The sequence below is a fragment of the Anoplopoma fimbria genome, chromosome 19 (assembly GCF_027596085.1).
Source record: "Anoplopoma fimbria isolate UVic2021 breed Golden Eagle Sablefish chromosome 19, Afim_UVic_2022, whole genome shotgun sequence".
Classification (NCBI taxonomy): Eukaryota; Metazoa; Chordata; class Actinopteri; order Perciformes; family Anoplopomatidae; genus Anoplopoma; species Anoplopoma fimbria.
Window position 1 is genome coordinate 18,737,729 of NC_072467.1, and position 23,188 is coordinate 18,760,916.

Consider the following 23,188-nt stretch of genomic DNA (forward strand, 5'->3'; position numbering starts at 1 on the left):
CTAGGAAGGGAGTGAAATAAGTAATTTCTTAAGAATGACGCCTAGAATTAAACCTGCAGCTTCAACAAATAGAGCTTTTTAAAACCTAATTAATCCACTGATGAAGAAACCTTTTACACTTTAAATACTATTACATACTAATTTAGCTCAGCTTGTCCAAGTGCATTTCTGTCTGAGCTTGTTGCACTGATATATACTGCCACCTTCTGGTTGATTTAGGCACAACATCTGACTGACCAAGAGAAAGATCTATCAGTAACCTTCCTGACAATATCAGCCAAGTTCTGTTAGCAATGACTAACTTGTTTTAAAAAACACAAAATACAAGAGATGATCGATGGATTCTGTTGGGTTCAGGTTTATTAATAATCCTCAATAATAAAAAGAAACATTTTTTTTTTTTTTTAAACATGTCTTACTATATTTATTCTACTACACAAAATTATTATTTTTTGTAAAAGTGTAAAAATATCTTAAACACACAATAAAAAGCCTTCATTTTTTCATTTAGATAAATTAACGTTTCAATTTGGCAGGTCATACAATAGAGGCTAACTGTAATTCTGACAAGACACAATTTGTTTTTATGAACACTTTCTGCCCTCGTGTCATCGCAGCATAATAAACATGATTTGAAATGACTCATGTCAGATTGCACTTTTATATGGTTTATATCTATCTAAAAACATTTTTTTTAACAAAAAGCACGAGTTGTTAAACATTGTCCGTTCACAAACTCATGCAATGTCAAATAAATGAAAATACAGCTTCAAGAGTGATGACATATTCACTCTAAGGGATCCAATTTCTCTGATTCAGACCAAAATAGTGCTGACGAGCTGCCGTGGCCGCCACATTCTGTACATCATAAACAATAGAGAGGAAATGGAGAACAATAGGACTCTGAAAACAAGAGCATGTGGGTGACAGCTTTCTCATATAAAACGCTGACCAAAGCACTGATGTGCCATAATCCCTTACCGTCATATATACACAGTTGTAAAAAAAACATGACATGATGACATGAGACTATAAAATAATAAGAAAGAAAATACACACTCAACACATCATACACACACTTACTTCAGCATAACTAGTCATTTTGGAAAGCTACTGGTTACCAGTCAGACACACCCGAGAGGAGGACAGAGACGCTAACAGATGATGGATGGTGGGAGGAAGGAGGAGGCGATGGCGGTGGGTGTAAACGGAGGTTAATATCAGGGCTACTGGGTGCAAGGAGCCCATGACAGAAGCCAAAAACCTCCACCACAGCAGCCCTGCCCCGGCTCAGCCCTGGGCCTCTCCTCCACCCTCTGCACCAAAAATACCAGCTGCACAATCACAAAGTGGCATTAATACTTGAGAGCCACTCACACCCTACCCTCCTGTCTCCCTCTCATCTCCATGCCCCGAAATCAGAAGATGCTCCGGCTCTCAGCTCACCAAATGTCACTAAAGTGCTCTAACTATGTAAAGCGATTCATTGAGGTCAGCAAAGGAAAACAAAACAACTCATAAATGAACATTTGCATCGTATCAAACCGCTAAATTCTCAGGCTTCCACCAAAAAAACATTACCAAAACATCATAAATGTCTCCTTAAAATACATAAAAGGATGGTAACTTGTAGACACATTTCCAACACGTATGTCAGAACTTGATTGAGAGGTGTGTGTGTGTGTGTGTGTGTTTGTGTGTGTGGGACATATGAGGCGTGAGAATTTTGCACAGCTGTCAAGGCAGCAGAAGCTGAAATGGTGGAGACAGCTGTCTTAATTTGTGTGTGTGTGTGTGTGTTCATGAGAATGTGAGACTAGGAGAGAGAGAGAGAGAGAGAGAGAGAGAGAGAGAGAGAGAGAGAGTAGGGGAAAGTCTATCCATCCGTGTGTGGAGTGAAGCTGGCTCTGTCTTCAGCTCAGTACTTCGGTACTTTGGTATAATCCTCCTGGACGACACTCTTGCAGAGACACATGGAGAGGATCATCCCGAGGAGCTGGAGGAAATGGAGTTGTCAACTTAGTTATCAGTTGAAATTGAACAGAGGATCACTCAATCAAACATAAAGCAAAATAATAACACAGAGCAGCCAGGTTTTCACCAAAAACTAGGGCAAATTTTAACCAAACTTAAAGAAAATCAGCGACGAGAATTTAAATGAATGTGGGTTTCCATCCGCTATTGTTATACAAATAGTAGGAGAAGGTTCTTTGGGATAAACAGTGGGTGGAGCTACATCGCCAGACAAATGCTATTAAACCGGAGTGGAAGGAGAGGGCGCAACAAGATTATGTAGAAAACAATGTAGAAAAAGTAATGTAAATATGGCATTTATGTTTGTTTTGTGTATACGATTGAGGAATGTTAAAGTCTCCTCATCGCTCTAAAGAGATCTGATGTTTTCGTCTGTCAAAATGTTTTCTCTTCAGTGGAGAGGAAGCTTCAGTGATGTTTAAGTCACATGCTTCATGTTAAACTACTGAAGACACCCTTTTGATTTGGTTGAAGAACAAATAGACATGGTGGGAAATCTGCTGAGAGTTTAAACCTCTTGGCAAGAAACCCAGACCTTTATGAATCTCATGTCTTTCTCTTAAATATAAAGCTGGAGACAGGAGATGGTTAGCTTAGCTTAGCATAACGACCTGAGGACTGGAATCTGTTCACCAGCACCTCAATAGATGACTAATTAACGCCCCAAAACGAGTTCATACGTGTTGAGTTTGGAAACAGTAATGTTGATGTGCCAGCCTCCACTTAAGTTTTAGATTTTACGAGTTGCGTCAGGGAGGGATTAATAACAATGACCAGACTGTTTCAACGTAGTCTGGTCATAGTCACACATGTCATGTGAGTATGGTATTAAGATACGATTAGAAAAAAACAGAACTCATTCTTTAAGGTTGGTCTGGGGGAGAGATAGATACCTCTATGACTGCCACGCTGACACAGATTCCCAGAATAACTCCACAGTTGTCCAGGAGCCATTTCTCCACATTGGTTACACAGCCCTAGAGGAGAGAACGAGAGAGAGAGAGAGAGAGAGAGAGAGAGAGAGAGAGAGAGAGAGAGAGAGAGAGAGAGAGAGAGAGAGAGAGAGAGAGAGAGAGAGAGAGACAGAGAGGTTAAAAAAGACATTGAAAAAGGGGGGTTCGGCGGCCAAAGTGAGATGAATGGCTACGTGATCCGAGCCGGACATGAACAGAGCCTTTACAAAGCACAACTGTTGTCTTTGGACTGAGTCAGTGAGGGGAAGAATAACACGGCTTTGCTGAGAGAGAGAGAGAGAGACAGACAGAGAGAGAGAGAGACAGAGACAGACTAAAGTTTCTGAGAACACGCAGACCAAACAACAGAACAGTAGGTTTCCCGTTGTTTGATGAAATCACACACACAGACAACACGCCTCAGCTGTCGGTATTTACTGTGCTGATTAAGTGCGACCACAGTGCCGCAGTGAGCCAGCAGCCGGAGTTACACAACACCAACCGGCTTACGTGATGAGTAAAGGTGGAAGGTCTGTCAGAACAATGCAGTCACCCAGCTGAAATAACACTGACCAGGACATAGACTTCTGCTAGCATTCACAAATGTTACTATTTAGCTAAGTCTGAGACACACTGGGTAGCAGTCCCAATTCAAAAACCCATCACAACGACGTAATCATGCCAATTAAATGGGAAAAGACTACAATACATTCAAATGAATGTTAGATTGGCCATTGAGTTATCACTGAAAGGTATAGTGAATCAAAGACAAAAAACAGCTGAACTGAGTGATATCCAACATGTCTGTTTAGTGAATAACTAGGAACTAGGAATCATGGAGGAGTAAAATCCTGCATTATTGGAAATAGTCCAATCTCAAATAAAGTAGTTGTTCAGAACAGTCAGCAGACTGCAGGCCGGAGTTGCAGCTGCTCTAAACAGAAGTTTCACACGATGCCTGAGTGAGTGAGTGAGTGAGTGAGTGAGTGACTCCTAAAACAATGAACCAAGGAGGCACAGTTGTAAAGATTTTACAACCAATCACAGAGTTATGCTACCCGATAATGAAAAAATGTATTCGCCTACACTACCAGCATTAGCAGCATCGACACATTGAAAATTGGACATACAAGAGTTGGCTTCTTTAGTAAATTCACATTTTAAAAAACTTTTTCAACTTTATGCGCATTAAAAAACGTTGCATATTTTTAGTGTTAGGTACCGTTTCATAGATGGGTGTTTCTGCGGACAGGTGATCACACAGGCCCACGTCTTCGATGTTCGTGCCGGGCAGGGATTCATTGCGACAGGAACATGAGTAGAGGTTCTGGGAGCTGTTCCTGATCAAAATGTTCTCAGACCAGTTGCCTGGACCAGTCCATCCACAGCACTTCATCTGGTGGCAGGAAAGAAAGGGAGGATGTTAGTGAAATGATAAGTGAAAGGATTGAAATCGTACGAAGAAAAATGACAGAGGAAAGAGAGGAGAGAAGGAAATTAATGTTTGAATGATTAAGATGAAGGAAATGCTAGGAAATGCATTGGTCCAGTAAATGAGCATTTCTATTGTGTTGTTTGAGACCAATCTGTTCTTGGCTGCTGTTTTCAGAAAGATCAGGGGAAAAGAGGCTTGGCAGGAAAGAGAAGAGAGAGAGAGAGAGAGAGAGAGAGAGAGGGAGGAAGGAGACAGTGAAGAAAAGGCATAAACTTCATCAGAGCAGGAAACTCTCTGACTTCACCTTAATTCAAAACAATGTGCAGATTAGTTTAATGACTCATTTTATCCAAAGTGAAAAAATAAAATAAAAAAACATGATTGATTTAGCCTTGAAGTGTTTGATTGTGCAAATAGCTTCAGTTTCATGCGCCCTGATTTTGAGATATCCTTTGAAACTTCTGCTGCCAGCCCAAAAACAATACAAGGGAATGGAATTTTATTTTGTTCTCCTCAAAGCATTGAAACCAACAAATCAGATTGCAGTAGGAAATGGTTCAAATTAAAACTGTTCAGTGTGAGGTTGTTAGTTTCTCCTAAGTGAGCTACATATAAATGTCATTTTATAATGTTTTTTGAGCAGCCCTCAAAAGAGATGTATTTTACATTCAGAGCATTAATATAGCAGCAAACAGCTATTTGTCATGGAATGGAGGCAGAAAACTTGAGATTATTTTCAAAACATGGGCACAAAAATACAAAACTATCTGCATGTCTAGGTAGTTACAACTCAGGATATTTAAAGAAAAAAAGTCTGAAGTGACATTGTAGCGTGGCCTGAGTACTTGGACTGTCATTATGTGCAACCAAGTCAGATTTCAGTCATTTCCAAAAGCTACAATATCATCCACTTGGTGAAAGGAACCACAAAAGTGCCAACAAAACCTGTGGTAAATGGCCGCAAAGCTTCCACAGGCCTGGCATTTACAACTAAATAAAATCCAATATTAACTATTAACACTAATCATTTAAAAGTAGCTGATTTAGGCTATTTAAATGGTGTCAGTACAAGGCTAGCAGTGCAGATAAACATGTGCACATAGCTTTCCTGTCTTACCATTTTGCGGACAAAGTGTGGACACATCCTCACAATGAGAAGAACATGAGACTAGAACTGAATGGTTAAGAGCTCATTTCACACAGGAAACACCGTTTCTATAAATATATGCACTCATACTGTAAGAGACACTTTTGTTAACCTGCTGCTGTTCCTGGATCTATGTAGCATATTATATTCTCATGACAATATTAGCACTCTGTCATGGCTGTTTTTCAAACCAAAAGAGTATCAATGGTACAAGAGTGTAAACTGACACTTTATCACAACAGACTTGTTTGGTGCATTAAGTTTATTATTTTAACAATATACTTCTGTGTGTGTCTGGATCAAACCAGGTTGAAGAGTTAACTCACCGTCTTCTGAATGTAGTCCCAGGTGTGCTCTGTGGTCCTATTCTGGCCAGTGTAGTTGATTATCATTCCCTTTATGATGGTGGACATTTCAAATTTTAACTGGAGAGGAGATAAGAATACATTATCAACAAGATTTATGCTTCACACTGATACTACTTAGAAACAATCTTGGCTGCAGAGTAGAGAGACAGTGTTGAAGTAAAGAAAACAAACACACCCACGCTAAATCTTTTTCTAAATATGTACTCGCAACATCTGAACTCAATGTTTCTTAGGGCAACACCTCGGGTGGTATTGCCCTGTGAAGTCCCATGTTGGGCTGAAACATTGCGCAAATAGTAGGAGCACAACTCTGCGTTTATGTGTGTGAGACCACAGAGCGAGGTCAGCGATGTATCTTCAGAGCTCTACGAGAGACGAATGAGGGCCTCTCCCTATTCTGGGAAATGGCACCGCCCTGCCTTGTGGTAAGCCCTAAACACAGGGAGCGCGTCTAAAGGCTGCAGACACACACGTGCTCTCGGAGATAGACACAAACACACATGCACACATATGTGCTGGAGGGCTAACAGCTGAAAGGGCTACAACAGCCTGCGTCATATACTGAGTCCTACAGGTGGGAGACTCATCAAAATAAATACTTTTTACGTCCTGGGAAGGAGTGGCCAAGTTCAGAGTATGAAAACGGTCAGAGAGGTCTGCGTGTTCAAACAAAACACTCCCTTCACGTGCACAGAGCAAACACACCGGTTAAGGCTCTATAATTAAGGCTTGTACTTCCGTCTGTAATGTTTTTTTTTTCTTTGGCATAATATGTAGCGGCTATTGTATCGGTCTGGTTTAAGGTGCCAGACACCAATCCAGTTTGGGCATATCAGATGAATATATATTTCTCATATTTTTTCTTTTGTTGTTTTGGATTTCTTATGTTTCCATCCTGCTTTTTGGTGCCAGACACTTTGTTGTGTAATCTCCAAAATGTAAACTTTTCTTGAGTTCAGAATAACATCCTTGTTCTCAGTTTTGGCTGACAATGCATTATTCTTTTTGAAAATCCAGTGGATTTTTCAATCATTAGAATATTCAGAATAACTGTATAGAAATGTAATACTATTCTAATTCATGATGACCTTATTTACTTACTAGGTATTACATTTATCGTTTTGTTACCAGTTAAAAGTTCCTCACAGTAACTTTGTACTCAAATTCTAAGTGTATTTTTATTTATTTTTCGGTGTAAGAGTATTAATGACGTAAGTTTACCCCCTGTGCATATTTATCAAACTGTTAACATTTTTTTAACAGGCTGTCAACTCAGAGCAACTACGGAAACATATTTAATCAACCCCGGTGAGTTGGTGATCCTGCCTGTAGAGGGCACTGTTTCATCAAATACTTCAGTAGAAAGTGGTTTCTGTCTCTGGGGTGATAATTACTGTTTTTAGATGAGGTAGTGTTAGACACTCCAATTAAATGCATCAACAAATAAAAGCAGCTCGAGCAACAATACACAACAAAAATCTGTTTGCCTTCCCCCTCTAACACAAAAAAACCCAAAAACACCAAGATGGAAAACCAATAACGATGACATGGAAACATCCAGTTTGAGAGCCTCCTTGCTACTTCCTCTACAGTTGTCACACATCTCCCTCACTCCACCTGCTTCATCTCACTTTCTCCGTCACATCAGTCAAAAACCCACACCACGTCACTTTCCATGTCGTTGAGGTACTTGGTTGGTCATGGGATGCAGGGGGCTCCCTAACAGCTTTAGCTAAAACCTAAATGCAGCCCATCACTACTGTGAGGAGGGGAAAGCACGTATAACCAGTAGGCCCCAGTTGTACCAGTGGGAGGAGGAGTGGGGGGTGTTAAAGGGCAAAAAAAGACCAAATTAGGACAGAGAGTAAAATGGAGAAGAAAAAAAAACACCAACAAATACTGTAAAGACATGAGGGGAAATTTGAAAGAAGTGAAATTGAGGGAGGGGGGATAGATTAATAAAGTACATAGGAGCTGGTCTCTTACCCGATCTCTTTGGAAGTAGATGAGAACTCCAGCAGTGACCTGGGCGATGAGGATGAGCAGGAGGCAGGTGAAGTACTGTGGGGGGTAAAGGGAAATGTGAGTTTAACAACATTTTTGATCCAAACATTTAAAACACTGTCAATGGTGCAGGAAATTAAGAATCTCCTTTTACAAATTATGGAAAATGAAATGAATACTTTTTTTTTAGGTGGTTTTAATATAAGCGTAAGAGATATTTTTCTCAGGAGTTGGTAGAGAACAAAAACAGAGCTAAAAGGACACTGAATTTTGGACTTGCATTCATCAGGTGGAGTGAAATTCCAACTATATGATAATAATTCAGAGTAACTGCTGAATTTTGCACATTTAAAAAAAAAAAAAAAAAATCACAAATGGTTTCTTGCCCCCCAAAATTATTACAGGTTTAAAAAAAAAAAATCATATATCAAAAAAACAAGCAGAAAAAACTATTTTTACCTTTCATTTAAATTGATCTTAATCTGTGTTTAGAGTCTCTAATCTCCAAAGCCTTCTGCAAGAATAATGTAAGCCATTAAAGATCCTGAGTGAAAAAAGTGTGTGCGTGTGTGTGTGTGTGTGTGTGTGTGTGTGTGGGGTGTGTGGGGGGTCCTTTGCCAGCTGGTCTCAGGGAGAAGTAGGTCACAGCAGTTCTTCAGTTAACCCCTAGCAGGTTTAACACTGTAGAGGTTATGCACCCATCCCCACTTCAGTTGCACCCCCTACACCTCACTGGCTTTATCCCTGTCACCGCTCTCCCCGCTGTAAGTCCACACATGCTGCGAGGCCCCGGCCCACACATAAGCACAAATGCGAAAGGGCTTTACTGTCAGCAGGAATCTATCGTGAGTTCTTAGCCAAGCTTGAGATCTCAAGCAGGTCCATTTAGTTGAATATTTCATGCAACAAGTCAGTGTACAGTAACTACAATACAATATATACAATACTTTATAGTGGATAGACCCTGTAAATACAGATCTGTCTGATCAGAGAGCTAAACACTACTGATGTTTTTTAAGTAGTATTTTGGGGTATTTTATGGCATTATTTAGAGACTCAATATTAGTGACATAACAGGCAATGGGGGGAAGAGAGAGAGAGAGAGAGATTAAGAACGATGTAAAGCCAGACTCTAACAGGAGATTGGAGGTCAGCACATTGAACCACCTAGTACTAAATCTGTATCACTAGTGTGTCCCTCTAGTAAGAATGTTTTTCAATTGAGTATTAAAAGCTTTTTATTTTTTTCATTTAACAGAAAATGTAGTTACCTGTGTGGTAATGACTGTGGTCAGATGTAAGTTCCTAGATAAGCTACACATGCGCATTTAGTTTTAAACTGCCATGGTTAGGCTGACTGCCTCTTAGAAAATGAGACCATGCTGTAGCATCGTTAGCATCGGTGCTAAAAGTGAATATCTTTCCTCACCAGACCCAGCAGACAACGGATTTCGTAGATGGCTCCTAAGCAGCCGAAGAAGCCCATGGCCATCGTCAAGGAACCCACTCCGATGAAAATGTAGGAAGCCACTTTCACTGTGTCTGATGATTCCTCTGAAGGAAACAGATGCAAACACACAGAAAACCACAGGAAGAGTTAAACCTACGCAGAACCACTGAAACCTTTATGGATGCTACAAACTAAACACCTGCTGCAATGTTTTTATAGCAAAAGTTTGCAGATAAATTCAGTTTTTGGTCAACTCATCTCCTGGTCTTAAACAAAAAACTCAATCAGTTTGCCCACAAAATGCACTCACACGTGATCTCTTTTTTTGTTTGAATAACAGCAACAGGGCCCAGATCTCTGCTCTTGTTTCTCTACTTTAACCACAGGGTGTCTGTAAACGAAGGCCTCGTTCACATGGAAAATAATTTTGGTGCAGATGGTAACAGCAAGCCAAAAATTATTCACAGTGCCAACCCTCTACTGCCTTGAATTCAGAGCATTCTGGTACTTTTCGCCCACAGATTATTTTAATAGGCCACCAGAGAGAGTCTGACCAATGTGTTGCGAGATTAATTGATTTCCCTCTTTGGTATGCAGAGCGGGTGAGCTCTAGGAGGAACGGGGGGAGAATAAAATGGTAGGTTGGAGAGGAGATAAACTGGAACCATGTGGCTGTGCGTTATCTGGGCTGGAGGAGCTCCAGAGAGTCAGAGCTCGGTCTGCAGATGAAGCCAGAATCTGAATTCTGTGAAAAGGTTCCAACTCCGATAGATTCCTGGGCCAAGCGAACTATTAAGAGCTGTCAGATAACTCACTCCCATCCATTTGGTGAAGAAGCTGACACAGCTGCTCCTCCACCACTGTTCAATGAATATAATGCAATGTTGCCTCTTGGTTTCCCTTTTCACATTAGCTGCTGATGCTTCATGCAGCATTCATCGTAGACAATCATGCACAATTAATATGAATTATCCCACGTACTGTAAAAACAAGTTGTCTTTCCAGGTACAACTCCACTATGTAAAACGTAATGTACACTGAGCCAACATTTTTCCACGCAGACATCCAAGTCAGACTTCAGCTGCTTCATGATAAAAGCACCAGCTCTCTTTGCAGACATGCTCAGTCTTTATATTCCATCACGTACACTCATTATCACAGGATGCAAGCTGTGTCATTCTACCAAAGACAAATAAGCTATCTGTAGGGCAGCAGTGCATTTTCGATTTTTTTTTAACCGAGACTGGAAACATACAGGTTTCCAATTAATTTAATCATGTTTTGCTTATAACAGCTCAGTTTAATATATTTTACACGTTAGTCTATTCTTGTTTTTAAGTATTATGTACACATGTGTGCCTTTAATGGACAGTTGATAATATAGAGATAACTGGAACTGCAACAGTTATACATGTATGCATCTTAACCACTAAACATATTTATGTATATTATAATTTGAAATAATATGGTGCAGTGTACTGATACACTAAGTTTAAAATAAAGACACCCTGGCACAGAAACATCACTAAATGCATGTACATGGCTGACTCTACATGGGTTACCAGAGCAACACATGTTGTGGTGGTTTAAGAATAATTGAAAGCTAAAAGTACATCAGTCAACGTATGCAGACTGTTTATGTGGCTACAACGTAACATTTAAAGGGAGGCAGACAAGCATGCTGTATATTCTATATCCAGCACTCTGTTGAAGCCTGTCATTTCAATCTCTCTCACTAACACAGACATGCACACGCACACGCACACACACACACACACACACACACACACACACACACACACACACACACACACACACACACACAGTGGCTGCTAAAGCTACAGATGGCAGCAGGTTCCTTAGAAAACGGAATTAAACTGCCTGAAGAATTTGGTAACATGCATGAAAATGTTTAAGCATAAGCCTCAATGACTGTCGAGAGATTGAGTGAGACCATCGAGATACACTGAACATGAGTTCTGCCAAACCAAAGCATGCAAGAGACTGCTCAGTATCTAGTTACAGATCGATATCAAGAGCAGAGATAGAGTACAGGAAGCAGCAACGCAACTCTCACTGCTAAACTGGTACTGCATAATATGGTCATATTTTTTGGTCTTTTATACTATGATTTTCTTTACAGTTATTAGACTCAATGTGGGGCAGAACTATTTCACTGTAACACATTAAATCAACATAATAGAGATTTAGTCAGTGGACGTTCAACATATTTCCCATGTAGATCATAAACCAGTTTTCTTTGGCTAATAAAAGTGGGAACTATACATTACATTACAGTCATTTAGCAGACGCTTTTATCCAAAGCGACTTACAGGAAGTGTATTCAACATAGGTATTCAAGAGAACTACTAGTCACCAGAAGTCATAAGTGCATCTCCTTTCTTAAACAAGCATCTAAAAGCATAAACCAGAGCAAAAGTATAGTGCAGAGGCAAATTACTTCGAAAACAATAATTGCAACAGACTAATACGAATACAATAAGTGCTACAAACTACTACGAATAGGATAAGTGCAGTAAACGAATACGAATTCAATAAGTGCAGCGAACTGATACGAATACAGTAAGTGCAACAACTAATACGAGTGCAATAAGTGCTACGAGGAAGGCTCCGGGTAGTACTTCTTGAAGAGGTGAGTTTTCAGCCTGCGCCTAAAGATGGGCAGCGACTCTGCTGTCCTGACGTCAGTGGGGAGTTCATTCCACCACTGAGGGGCCAGGACAGAAAAAAGCTGTGACCGGGTGGATCGGCCGCAGGGACCTCTGAGCGACGGGGCAACCAATCGCCCCGAGGCAGCAGAGCGAAGTGGTCGGGCGGGGGTGTAGGGCTTGACCAAGGCCTGGAGATAGGATTGTTTTGTGTAGTTTCCCTGAAGCCAAGTGATTAAATAAACACTTGTTCCAGTAAAAACATAAACTCTGGAGTTAGAGGAAACATCAAGCAGCACTAATGCAACCCTCAAAAACAATTCCCGCCGTGCCCACATCTGAAGTTTTAATTGAATCCGTTTTCTAATACTTTGGGCATGTTATGGCAATACATCTAATCTTTGGATTGACGTTCTCCTCCAACATCTTGTAGAATAAGTAGCTAACAATGAAACATACTCAGGCAGACCTTTATATTTCAGTTGTTATTTCTAAGTGTTTCCTGTCAGACCCTCTGTCAGGTGTATGAATGCTGCAGAGCAACAGAAGCTGTACTTTATAATACTTTCTTGCTGTGAAGCTAGCATCTGTGTTCTGTGGTAGTTTCACACACAGTTTTTCTGCAGTCAGCATGTGTTTGCTTGGCTGTTCTGTCGTGTACTATGGCACATTTCCACGTAAGACTCTGCTAGATATTCTAAAATAGTTGCTGCGGTGGTTTCCATGGAACTTTCCATTTAAAAAAGGCAGAACTGTGATGGCCTTCGAGAAAGCTGCTGAGAGAGGATGGGAGACTGTTTGGTATTGTATGTCCCTCTGTAAACATGACCAGGGCCACACATTCAACTTGTATAGAGATGAAGACAAATCTTGGTTGACATTATGTACAGATTCTAAATGTAAACAGAAGCAGATCATAATTGTGCTTAGTTTTCTTGAGTTTAAGCGGCCGAAAGAAAAAAAATATTTTCCAACCAAGTATTCTTTTCTCATTGTTCATGACTTTGGAAAGTTTCTGAATGAATCTGCAGCATATTTCCAAACTGTGCTTTGGCGCTCTCTCTGGCTCACAGACCTCCTTTTCAAGGCTGACTTTTGTCTAAACATAAGGCAAGCTTTGTTTTGGCAAGTGCCAGCAAGATTAACTGAAGGCATCATGTACCTGAGGTAAACTATTAACAGCACTGTATTGATATAGAGGGGTGTACAGTGGAAGAGGGGAAGATGCCCTTTGAACTGGGGAATAGGGGTCCTGAAACCAAAACATTTCCCAAAGTTCCTCTATCTGAAGCCATTGGGACAGCTGCAGCGGCTGCTATTAATATAACTCATAAAGAATGGAAACTGAAAACACTGAGATCCTGTATATGGTCAGGCAATGGTACAACTTCTGAGGGGAACACACAGAATCAATAAACAGAGTTGCCTGCAGCTTCGTGTTTTTTTTTTTTTTTTTTTCCTCTACATAGTGACAAAAGATTTCCAGTGAGGTTAGAAATCCTTTATTCAGGAGTTGAAGTTGACCCCTCCTGAATACATGGAATAAAAATACATCATCTAGCCCTACATAGGAAGGGATATCCTCAGGGTATAAGCAGGATCTCTGCTATCTCAGGGGGGAACAGCTGGATTATCATAACAATAGGACTCGGGTTGGCAGGCATGATGGATACTGTACAGCCTTTATATTCTGGACTCACTGGAGATAAGCAAACTCAGCTCAATAATAACCTTGGAGTGATACCTCCCTGAGAAGTGATCTCCAGATATATATGAGCCAGAGGAAGACCAGAGTCGGTCTGACTGGTTCAGGACACAAGGTCAGACTAACTCATTAGTCAAAGCAGCACAGACCTCCTGCCTAAATATAGAATTAAACCAGCTCTGCTCGGTCCTCAGGGGTGGGCCTTCTTATCATAACATTTCACATATGTATGGACTCCGAAAAGAAGCTAAAACAGTTATGGCTGCATCGTAGGATTATTTTCACCATTGATTACCTGCAACTATTGTTTGGTTGAATCAGTATAATCAGTTAATAAAATGTTGGAAAATTGTCAACCATAATATCCCAGAGCTCAAAATGATGTCTTCAGATTATTTAGTTTTGTAAAATACAAACAAAAAGATTATTAGGTTTACAGTCAGCAAATCTTCACATTTGGCATTTTGCTTGAAGATATTACAAACAATGAATTAATAATCAAATTAGTTGCTGTTAGTTTAGTCTAATTGACTAATGGTTTCAGTTTTTAAAAAGTAATTCACTCTTGTTTAAATGTTGTCCCGTGATTTAAAAATCTCATAGTTCTTTGAGATTGGCCCAGTGCACATGCCACATCTGAGGTTGATCTGAATGGGCTAACACTCATCACCAGATTCACTGTAGCTTTGCAAACTGCCTCTATATGCACATCTCCTATAGGAAAGGGGTATCACAGTGTCATTGGAAGAAACGCTATAATTTAACTTCCATCCCATACTAAGGAGCCAGATAATAAATTGTAAGAATTCTTCTTTATAGACAAACGTTGGGAGAAAACCTCAACGCTGCTCACGGCAATGCTCCATCTGGGATGAACACACTGAAAGCATTTATAAGAAGATTTATGGCAACAGAGTTTCCATCCATGGTTCCCTGTTCTTTTCAGCTGGAACTGGGTTTCATTATGCTTCTCTCTAGTGTCTTTGCAGCAGATAACCTAAGTTAGACATTTTGTTGTCTATGACAAAGCAGATAAATTTGTCTCTTAGGAGAGGCTTGGTGTCTTTTTCACTATGCAGCATCTACAAATAGATCTGTGACAACATCTGTGAAGGAGAGAGATTCTATCCGTGCACCTCTGCCATCTGGGGAGCTGAGAGAGCTGGCAAGTTCAAACAACAACTCCGTGGAGACTGTGGGGTAAATAAACCTGCTGTTTACTGACATACGATTAATCAACTTCACATGCCATGGTAATTGTGAGATTGTCACCTCCCCTGACTAACCTACTCCCCTGGATCTCAACAGATGTGTCTTTCAGTGTGAGTCTACAGGGAAGCCTTTGAATCACTGAGGAAGTCATAAAGTTGAATATGTGAGTAATATTTTTGGTATGTTTGTGAAAAAACTCCTCCGTTGTTCCTTGGAAAAGGAGTCCTTTGGGATAAAAACACCAAAAGTTCTGCAGAGTAGGACAGAGGTTCCAATCTCTATTCTCGAACTGACATGTGTCAAAAGTCCTGAATCTCCCCTAAACTTGTGTGTTTCAACACTTACGTAGAACAGCAATGAAGCTCTGGTTATCAAAGAGGACCCACAGGCCGAAGCCCATGATCAACGCTCCGAAGATCTGTGGAGGGGAAATAGAAAAGAATCAGACACCAAATATTATCTGAGAGTAAAACACAGAATCTGTGCTGGTGTGTCTTAAAGTGACTGCTTTATTTATGCTTCCTCAGTCTGTCACATCTGGAATGAATCAGAACCTAACTCTCCACTCAGTCTCTTCAATGTGCAGCAAGAAAGAGGATGTGGAGAAGATCAAGAGACCCACTCTGCTGTATTTTCTCACAATCTAACAGCCAGCCAGTGACAAATCATACTAACCCATATCAGAACATGCAAATTGAACAGTGTTAAATTAGACTAAAGGGGTCAAGAAAAGCAGAAACGAGATGAATCATCACCTGTAGACAAGAATATTTTGTCACTGGCGTCTGGCAGCCTCAGAAAATGATCAGTTTCACCCTATATACCCCTGTGAGGAGGAAATTAACTTCTATGTTATTAAGAGGGCCCTTGTTTAGAAGTTGTGGGACACTGTAGAGGGGGAAAAATCCATAGATGAGAGGCTCTTTTGATTCTCACCCGCCCCTCGCTCTACAACCCCACAACAGTCATTAGAGCCCTGCTTAACAGCTGTTTATTCAGAAGTACTGTTGAGCTCCCGGCAGCCATCATTAGCCCACCACTTCCTGGCTTCCCCTGTCCTGCACTAGTCTGTGTACATGGACAAACACACACACACGCGCTTCCTATTAGACACCAGTCGAGCGTTCACATCAAAGTCAGGTTTACAGCCACAGTTTCATTGCAAAGGCCTGGACATCCTCGTCAGTTTTTAGGAGTCTGGAGTTTTATCAACCTCTGGACTTTATGTTGTGGCCGGTGTGTGAGAGAGAGGAGGAGACAAACAGAAACCATCTGCTGTTTTCTTAAGACCTGGCTGTGGTGAGGTACTCGGTAAAGTCTCTCGCTCCAGGCAGAGTTTCAGCGACATTTCCCAGTGTATCTCCACTAATCTTTGGTGCTATTTAAATAGGGAGGCTTATTCAAATAAAAACGCACTGCTGAAAGGCATCAGACAGCTCCAAAATGCGTCACGAGGGTCTGATTCAGCAGAATGAGCATAGCAGAGTAATCTTTCTATCTTTGGGTAAATAAAACTGCTCACAAATATGGAAGTCATGTGACATTTCTGACCGTGCACGCTATGCATTTGCAGTATTTGCAGCACTGCCACCAAGCAGTGATGAATAAATGTGATTACTTACAAAGAAGAGGAGGTTGAAGAGAAAAAGAAAGTACTTGGTGACTGTGATGCATCCTTTCCCCATGGCTGCGCTTCTAGAAGACAGAAAGAAACAGAATTTATTAGTAAAATTAAAAATCAGAGGGCTAATGTCGCAGTCTAGTGTGGGCGAGTGAGACAAAAGGAGAAGACAGACACAAGATGGAAAAAAGATACAATGAAAACACAAACACAACTAGCCTTGAGATAGCCTTACATGCCACAAAACAAGGACCCATGAGTTCCTAGTTAAACAGACAACATTGAGCCTAATTCATTTTCAACTACCACGTTTCTCCAGCTTTAAACAGGGTAGCTATTTTTATAAAACACAAATCGGCCCATTTTCTTAAAATATTGGGTTTGACGACAGGATAGTACGCTTTTGAAAGCAAATTTGTTGAAGAATATAGTTGAATTCTTGACAAACAAGAGGAACCACCCTTGTGAGACAGACCGTAGTAAAGACCACCACAAAGTGGTGAAGTCATGCTGACAGTGCGGAGACCATGAAAGCATGTGGTTCGACATGCTATTGTCATTTCAAGCAAAGGGGAACCAGCCCAATCTAGGACTGTGTTCCCTAGCAATATCAGGTTCGATTAGGAACTGTTTTACAGTAAATTTCATTAACTACTTGGAGCCAACAAGAGCAGACTGTAACACCATATCCAGCCTGTAAATCAGCCTGATGTCATTTTAAGATGTGACATTTAATCTTTGGGCATTTTACACTGATGTTTTCAATCAGTTAACCTCTCACAAATCTACATTTGTGTTTCCGATATACACAGCCTACACATGTGACATCCTTTCAATGACTTTCCAGTGAGTGACATTTTCCTGTGAGCAAACACCTGCGGGCCAGGCAAGCACCACACATACGGCACAGTATAGGGACACTTTATAAAACTCTCTAGCAACACTATTCAGCCTGGGCTCCAAGAGTCGAAAGAAAACATCTACCACAACCAGCCAGACCTTCTCCTTCACTGGGAACACCGAAAATATAACCAGCCATTGTGGTTATTTGAGGAGTCTGAAAATATCCTATATAGACAACTCCCCGTGTATCCGATGACAAGCTGTTCTCTTCTCCCTCTCTCTTTTACATCAAAACTGCAGGTTATTCCAATGCCTGGGACTGTAATAGTGTGTATTTAGTTCTATTTTAAACAGCGTAATACTTTTGGAGGCAAAAACCTATGACCCAATGTTTATTGTGTTTTATTTGTGAATCTAAAGGATTGAGTTACTTACAATCATTTAAAAAGATGCCATTTTTTTTTACCCCTTTTTGTTTTTGATTGGTCTTAATTCTTTCGTAATGATGAATTTCTTGTTTAGAGATTTGACTCAAGACAAGCACGGGCACTGAAAATTAGGGAGGTAACAATTTGCCTTTTCAGTCCCAATGAGATACCTGAGATTTGTGTGGATGAGACTAGGATCATTCTTTTATGTATAAGGCCACTTGACTTTAATGTTGTTTTTTCTAACTTTGTAGAAGAAAATGTAACAGATCAATACATAGATATAAATATACTGAATTGTTATCAAAATAATGATTTCCTTTTACAGATTGTATCGGCACATCTCTACTGAAAGTTCTGGCTGGGTAAGTGGAAATTGCAATGTTTCATTATGCAAAGTATCACTTTCTACAGAGACTAATATGCTGTTTTACCTATTTAATTACTTTTGAGTGACACTGGAGCATATTAACTTTGCTGACAACCATCAGTCACATACGACTACGTGACTTCTATCTTCCCCTTCAGTCTTTAATTAATGTGTCTTTTTTATACATGCAAGTCTTCTCTTTCTCATACATGCATCACGATAACAGGAATTAGTTACAGCCTCATTATTAGTATTCAGCAGCCAACTAAAAATGAAACCATACTGTTAACTTTTATTTCTAGAACTACTGTGTTTATTTCTGCCTGCTGATTTAAGTGGCAATGTGGTATTAATAATTATTAACTGGAACGCATCGTTAAATTCTATGTCTGATCTAAACTTCAAGATTCGAGGGTCAGTAGGATAAATAAAACACTGACAGTTGCGTTTCACTAAGCAATACAATTTGATCTGTTGGGAACCATCACGCAAGAACTAGTAATTTAGTGTATCGAAATAATTACTGTATATCTATCTGATCCAACATGCTTGGCTGGAGTAGGCCTGTCAAAAGATGGCTGGGGTAGATATAACTATTACTAACCACAGATACTAGGCTATTAATGTACTTGATAACCTAAATACCAACACAATTCATGTTTACAAAACTGTACACAGTACAAAGTCCAAAGCAGAAACCCCTGCAAAGGAGATAATCCTTAAAGGAGATTGCTGGTCTTTATGTCTAGATGGTGAGCAGCAGTGCAGATTAAAAAAGGCTTAGTTATGACAACCGTTGTTTGTTGGCTGAGCCCTGTCAATCTGAAAACAATTCCCAACAATGCCTCAATGCTACTTATTATATTTTTCAAACAACAAATTAAATAGGCTAACAGGACCAGCCCCTATTCATGCTGAAGCAGCTGACTGAGCACATTGAGGTTAGCAGCAAAGCCAAACCAAACCAAACCATAAATACACTCTTTTGCAGAACTTCCACGCAAGCTCACACATTAGAAGCAGATACTGTAAACTTTGTGTCAATGTTTAAGGTTTATTTTTTGCTGAACCTACCTAGAGAAACCCAATCACACTGGACCCCCTGAAAGTGAATGACAAATCTATTCCAAGGTAAAAAAAAAGAAAAAAAGAAAAAGGACTGGAAAGTGCAATGGAAATACAAAGCAGAGCCAAACGGCATTTCCAAGAAACAGTAACCTTATATAACACCAGTATTTATTTTGCTGCAGAAATCAGAAGACAATGTAGTTTGTCTGAAAAGGGACAATAGAAAAAGACGATAGCTCAGGAGGCCTGGGCACTTTAGTGGACATCGACTACTCCCAAAAAGTAGTCGATTAGTCAATTAATCACAGCAGATCATGTTTTTTTTAACCCAATAACAATTATCAATTTTCGTCAAACAGAGTCAAAATACAACCAGTAAAGCGTCAACTGATGTAGGTGGGACACACCTTTGAGCAGGTGAAATAGCAGAGTCCTAGATTGGCTCTTAGAGGCGGTTAACAAATGAGCTGCGATCTGATTGGACTGCTTTCTTGCAGGCATAGCAAGAGTCTTTCCTTCTCTAAACACCTTCAATTCTGTTTATTTAACATCGCACAGTGTTAAAGAGTCCATGAGCATGACAACATATCTACAGTACTGCATATCTACAGTACTGCATATCTACTGTACTTACTTTATTACTGCCCGGTGCAGTTAGTCGACAAAAAGGCAAAGTGTCGACTTTTGGTTTTGATAGTTTCACACATTCTGTGAAACCCCTAAAACTCAGGCTTATGGGGCAAAAAATGTGCAGAAAAGAAATGACTCTCTCAAAGAAAGCTCCAAATGAGTCACCTGAACTTTCCAAACTCTGTGACCTAACAAAGCTATTTATTTCCCTTTTGTAGCCTCCATTTCCCTCCAAGTGGTTTGGCATAAGATGTGATCATTATGAAACAGAGTTTGGTGTGCACTAAATTGAAATCAGAGTTTATTAAAAAAAAAGGCAAATACACAAGCAAGGGATCCAGAGAAGATTATGGAGGCAGCATTAGTGGCAGATGGCATCTACTGTGTCAGTAATGGACCCAGCATGGATCAACTACAGCACAAAAAACAAGCCGATGTGCCAACCTCCTTCTACCAACTCTTTTATGATATTCATACATGACCCATTAACACATCTCTGAGGCCACCACGCTGGCACGAACTTGCCTGGTATTAAGCCCCTTAATACCAGGCCAGAACCCTGCTTTAACATCTGCGACAATGTTGTTTGTCCGTCTGTACAGACAGGATGTAGCTCATTATCTCAGTGGCATTTTGGTGACTAAACTGAAACATTTGCATTTTTGTTTGAGTAAAAATAAACTGCTTTAGCACGTGTTTTGTGCGTAATATTGCAGCTTGCGCGGGGGGAGACTCAGTCAGAATATTGTTTTTGTGAAGGCTTTTATCCCTCTGGGTCATTCAAAATCTGATTTCTAGATTATGTTTCATTACTTGAGCTGCTTCAACAGTTGACAAGCCTAACAGGGATGGGGGGGATTTTCCCGTCTAGAATAGATCGAGTCACTGTTATAACATAAAAGGGGTGAAACCCCTCACAGTGGTTGAAGTTCCAGGTAACGTCCCACTATCGCGTGGAAACAACGAAGCATCCATGGCAACAAGACACAAAAGAAAAGAACACAACTGCTTCTAATCTACGAATACATACTGATCATCTTTTTAATTACTTAGTGTATGTACAAAACATAATGACACCTTCTCCAAGTTAACACAGGAAACATTATTTTAAATTGCTTTCTTTATATGCCTTATTATCTTAATCTGTTTACTCTGTACTTGAGCTGCTGCAACACCCGAATTTCCCCCCATGGGGATCAATAAAGGAATATCTATCTATGATCAGCTTAAACCAAGCACATGAGAAGAAGATTTAAGATGTGGCTTCATGAAAACATATCAACAACAGGGTAAATCTGTTGACTGATTTAAGTCAAACAGAAAAAAACCATGTGTTTTCATCACAGCCAGCTTCAAATGTGTTGGAAATACCACTTTATAAACCTGTTAAAGCCCAATCACGTAACCAACAGCTGCACTGGAACCAGCAATATGAGGATTCATTAACCGGTAGCCTCGGGCTGTGGTGTCCTACACAGCATCAAACAACTCACCTCTGCTCTACTGTGGCTTTTAAAGATACTTAATGTGGTGTTAAAGACTGTGTAATCCAGTGGTATACTTCAGTTTATAAACATGACACACGGTCGACAAATACGTGGCATGGTGAGTGGCGATTGTGCCAAAAACTCAAAAGCAAACTAATAACCCTTTTGAATTCTGTCACAGAATATGTCGCAGAAAAACTAAATGAAACTAAAACTGAGGGTTGGGGATTACATTTTTTAGAATCTCTGCTGGAAAACCACAATATTGCTAAAAACCTAACCTATAATGCAAGACGGCTGCAAGAGCACTGTTGCAACTGGATGCTTCCTCGCGTGTGGTGAGTAGGCATCTGACTCGTTATTCCTCATCAGTTTCAGAAATGCCTCCGTATAGCTTACAAACTTTTTTCTTGTCAAGCCCTGTTATACAAACAAACACACACACACAAATCCTAACACAAATAACTTTGTAACTCTTAATCCCTAAGCTTTGTTGTAAAATAACTGTGCAGAGAACTATAATGTCCCAGAATATAGCCGTACATTCCTTGAACAAAGCCTGGACATTTGCTGGAGAATGCAACAATGGAGCTTATTTGCACGCTGTTGTCACTTTTACAAAGTTTATTCCTCCATTAAATAGGTAAAAGACTTTCTAGGGAGGCTTAATGACACGTCAAAGTTGAGACTATTGTCTCTTAGATGAGGACAACTGTGTTCTGCAGTGTCTAAATGGGTTAATACTTCTATTGAAGTTAAAAAAAATGACATTTTACTATTTCCCCTGGAGGTCCTTTCATTTTTTGGGACCACTAAACACCTGCTTTAACGTCAACGTTTACCTATGATATTAAATAAAGACCAAAAGCACACACGTATGTAAATATAACTCATGATATTAATGGCACAAAACATAACCTTTACATCTGCTTTAACAGATGGAAAATGACTGCATAAAAAAAAAGTCACAAAAAGGGCAGACAGGTCGCTACTGTACAGCCACCGTAGGGCCCTTAAACACTAACATTTATTTAATATATATATATATATATACTTCTACAAGTTACATTAAGACTCATTTGGTTTATTTATTTGAGAGACTTGGACACTTAATCCACGGTTATCTAACGTTGAACTAAACCAGTTCTGTTGAGGTGGACTTTAACGTTCGTTTACAGAACGTCAGTTACTTTAACGTTCAACTAACTAACGTCTGTTCAGTCTGCACGCTAACGGCCGTAACATGTTACGTTAATTAACGGCCGTAACATGTTACGTCAACGGCTGATACATGCTGTGTTAGTTCAGCGGACAGTTTGTCATCAACGGCTGTTCAGGAGCTAAGAACAACGTTTATTTAAAAAGGCAGAGTAAACGGACGTTAACTGACAACGAATCTTGCGTAACTTACTCTTATTACGTTAAGACTGACTACAGAAGTTACGTTACGTTAAACACGATTAATGTAAACGTTAAAACTTACGTTGACTTCTTCTCCAAAAAGTGTCTTCCGTCTTGCTTGCTGGGTGACTAAACTGTCTCTGGTGAGAAACAGGACATGTGTGTGAGAGAGTGTCTGGGGAAGCGTTCACACCCCTACAGTGCGGCTCCATTAACCCTCTCCTGCCCCAAAGACAACCCCACACTCAGACTCTCCTTAAAGGCAACACATGTGCATTATTTTAATAATAACAAAACTATTATAATTATAATAAACAAGTATTATCTCACTCATGGAAAGCAAGTTTAATTCTTTAATTCTGA

General features: G+C 40.0%; 1 protein-coding gene across 1 annotated transcript; it reads right to left on the reverse strand.

Annotated features, from left to right (window-relative positions):
* Positions 1–352: 352 nt before the first annotated feature.
* LOC129108395 (CD82 antigen-like) lies at positions 353–23,002 on the reverse strand. The gene is made up of 9 exons (XM_054620190.1): positions 22,908–23,002; positions 16,600–16,672; positions 15,323–15,395; positions 9,371–9,495; positions 7,924–7,998; positions 5,896–5,994; positions 4,210–4,383; positions 2,928–3,011; positions 353–1,996 (listed from the first exon to the last, which is right to left on the reverse strand). The coding sequence occupies exons 2-9, from the start codon at positions 16,660–16,662 to the stop codon at positions 1,919–1,921; spliced, it is 771 nt and encodes a 256-aa protein (XP_054476165.1). The 5' UTR covers positions 16,663–16,672; positions 22,908–23,002; the 3' UTR covers positions 353–1,918.
* Between the last annotated feature and the right edge of the window lie 186 nt (positions 23,003–23,188).

Excerpts from the sequence above, each read along its gene's own strand:
- LOC129108395 (XM_054620190.1), bottom strand. The coding sequence starts at position 16,662 with ATGGGGAAAGGATGCATCACAGTCACCAAGTACTTTCTTTTTCTCTTC. Across the intron at positions 9,496-15,322 it reads GAGCTTCATTGCTGTTCTAC|AGGAATCATCAGACACAGTG; the intron begins GTAAGTGTTGAA and ends TGTTTCCTTCAG. Across the intron at positions 3,012-4,209 it reads AAACACCCATCTATGAAACG|GGCTGTGTAACCAATGTGGA; the intron begins GTACCTAACACT and ends TCTCTCCTCTAG.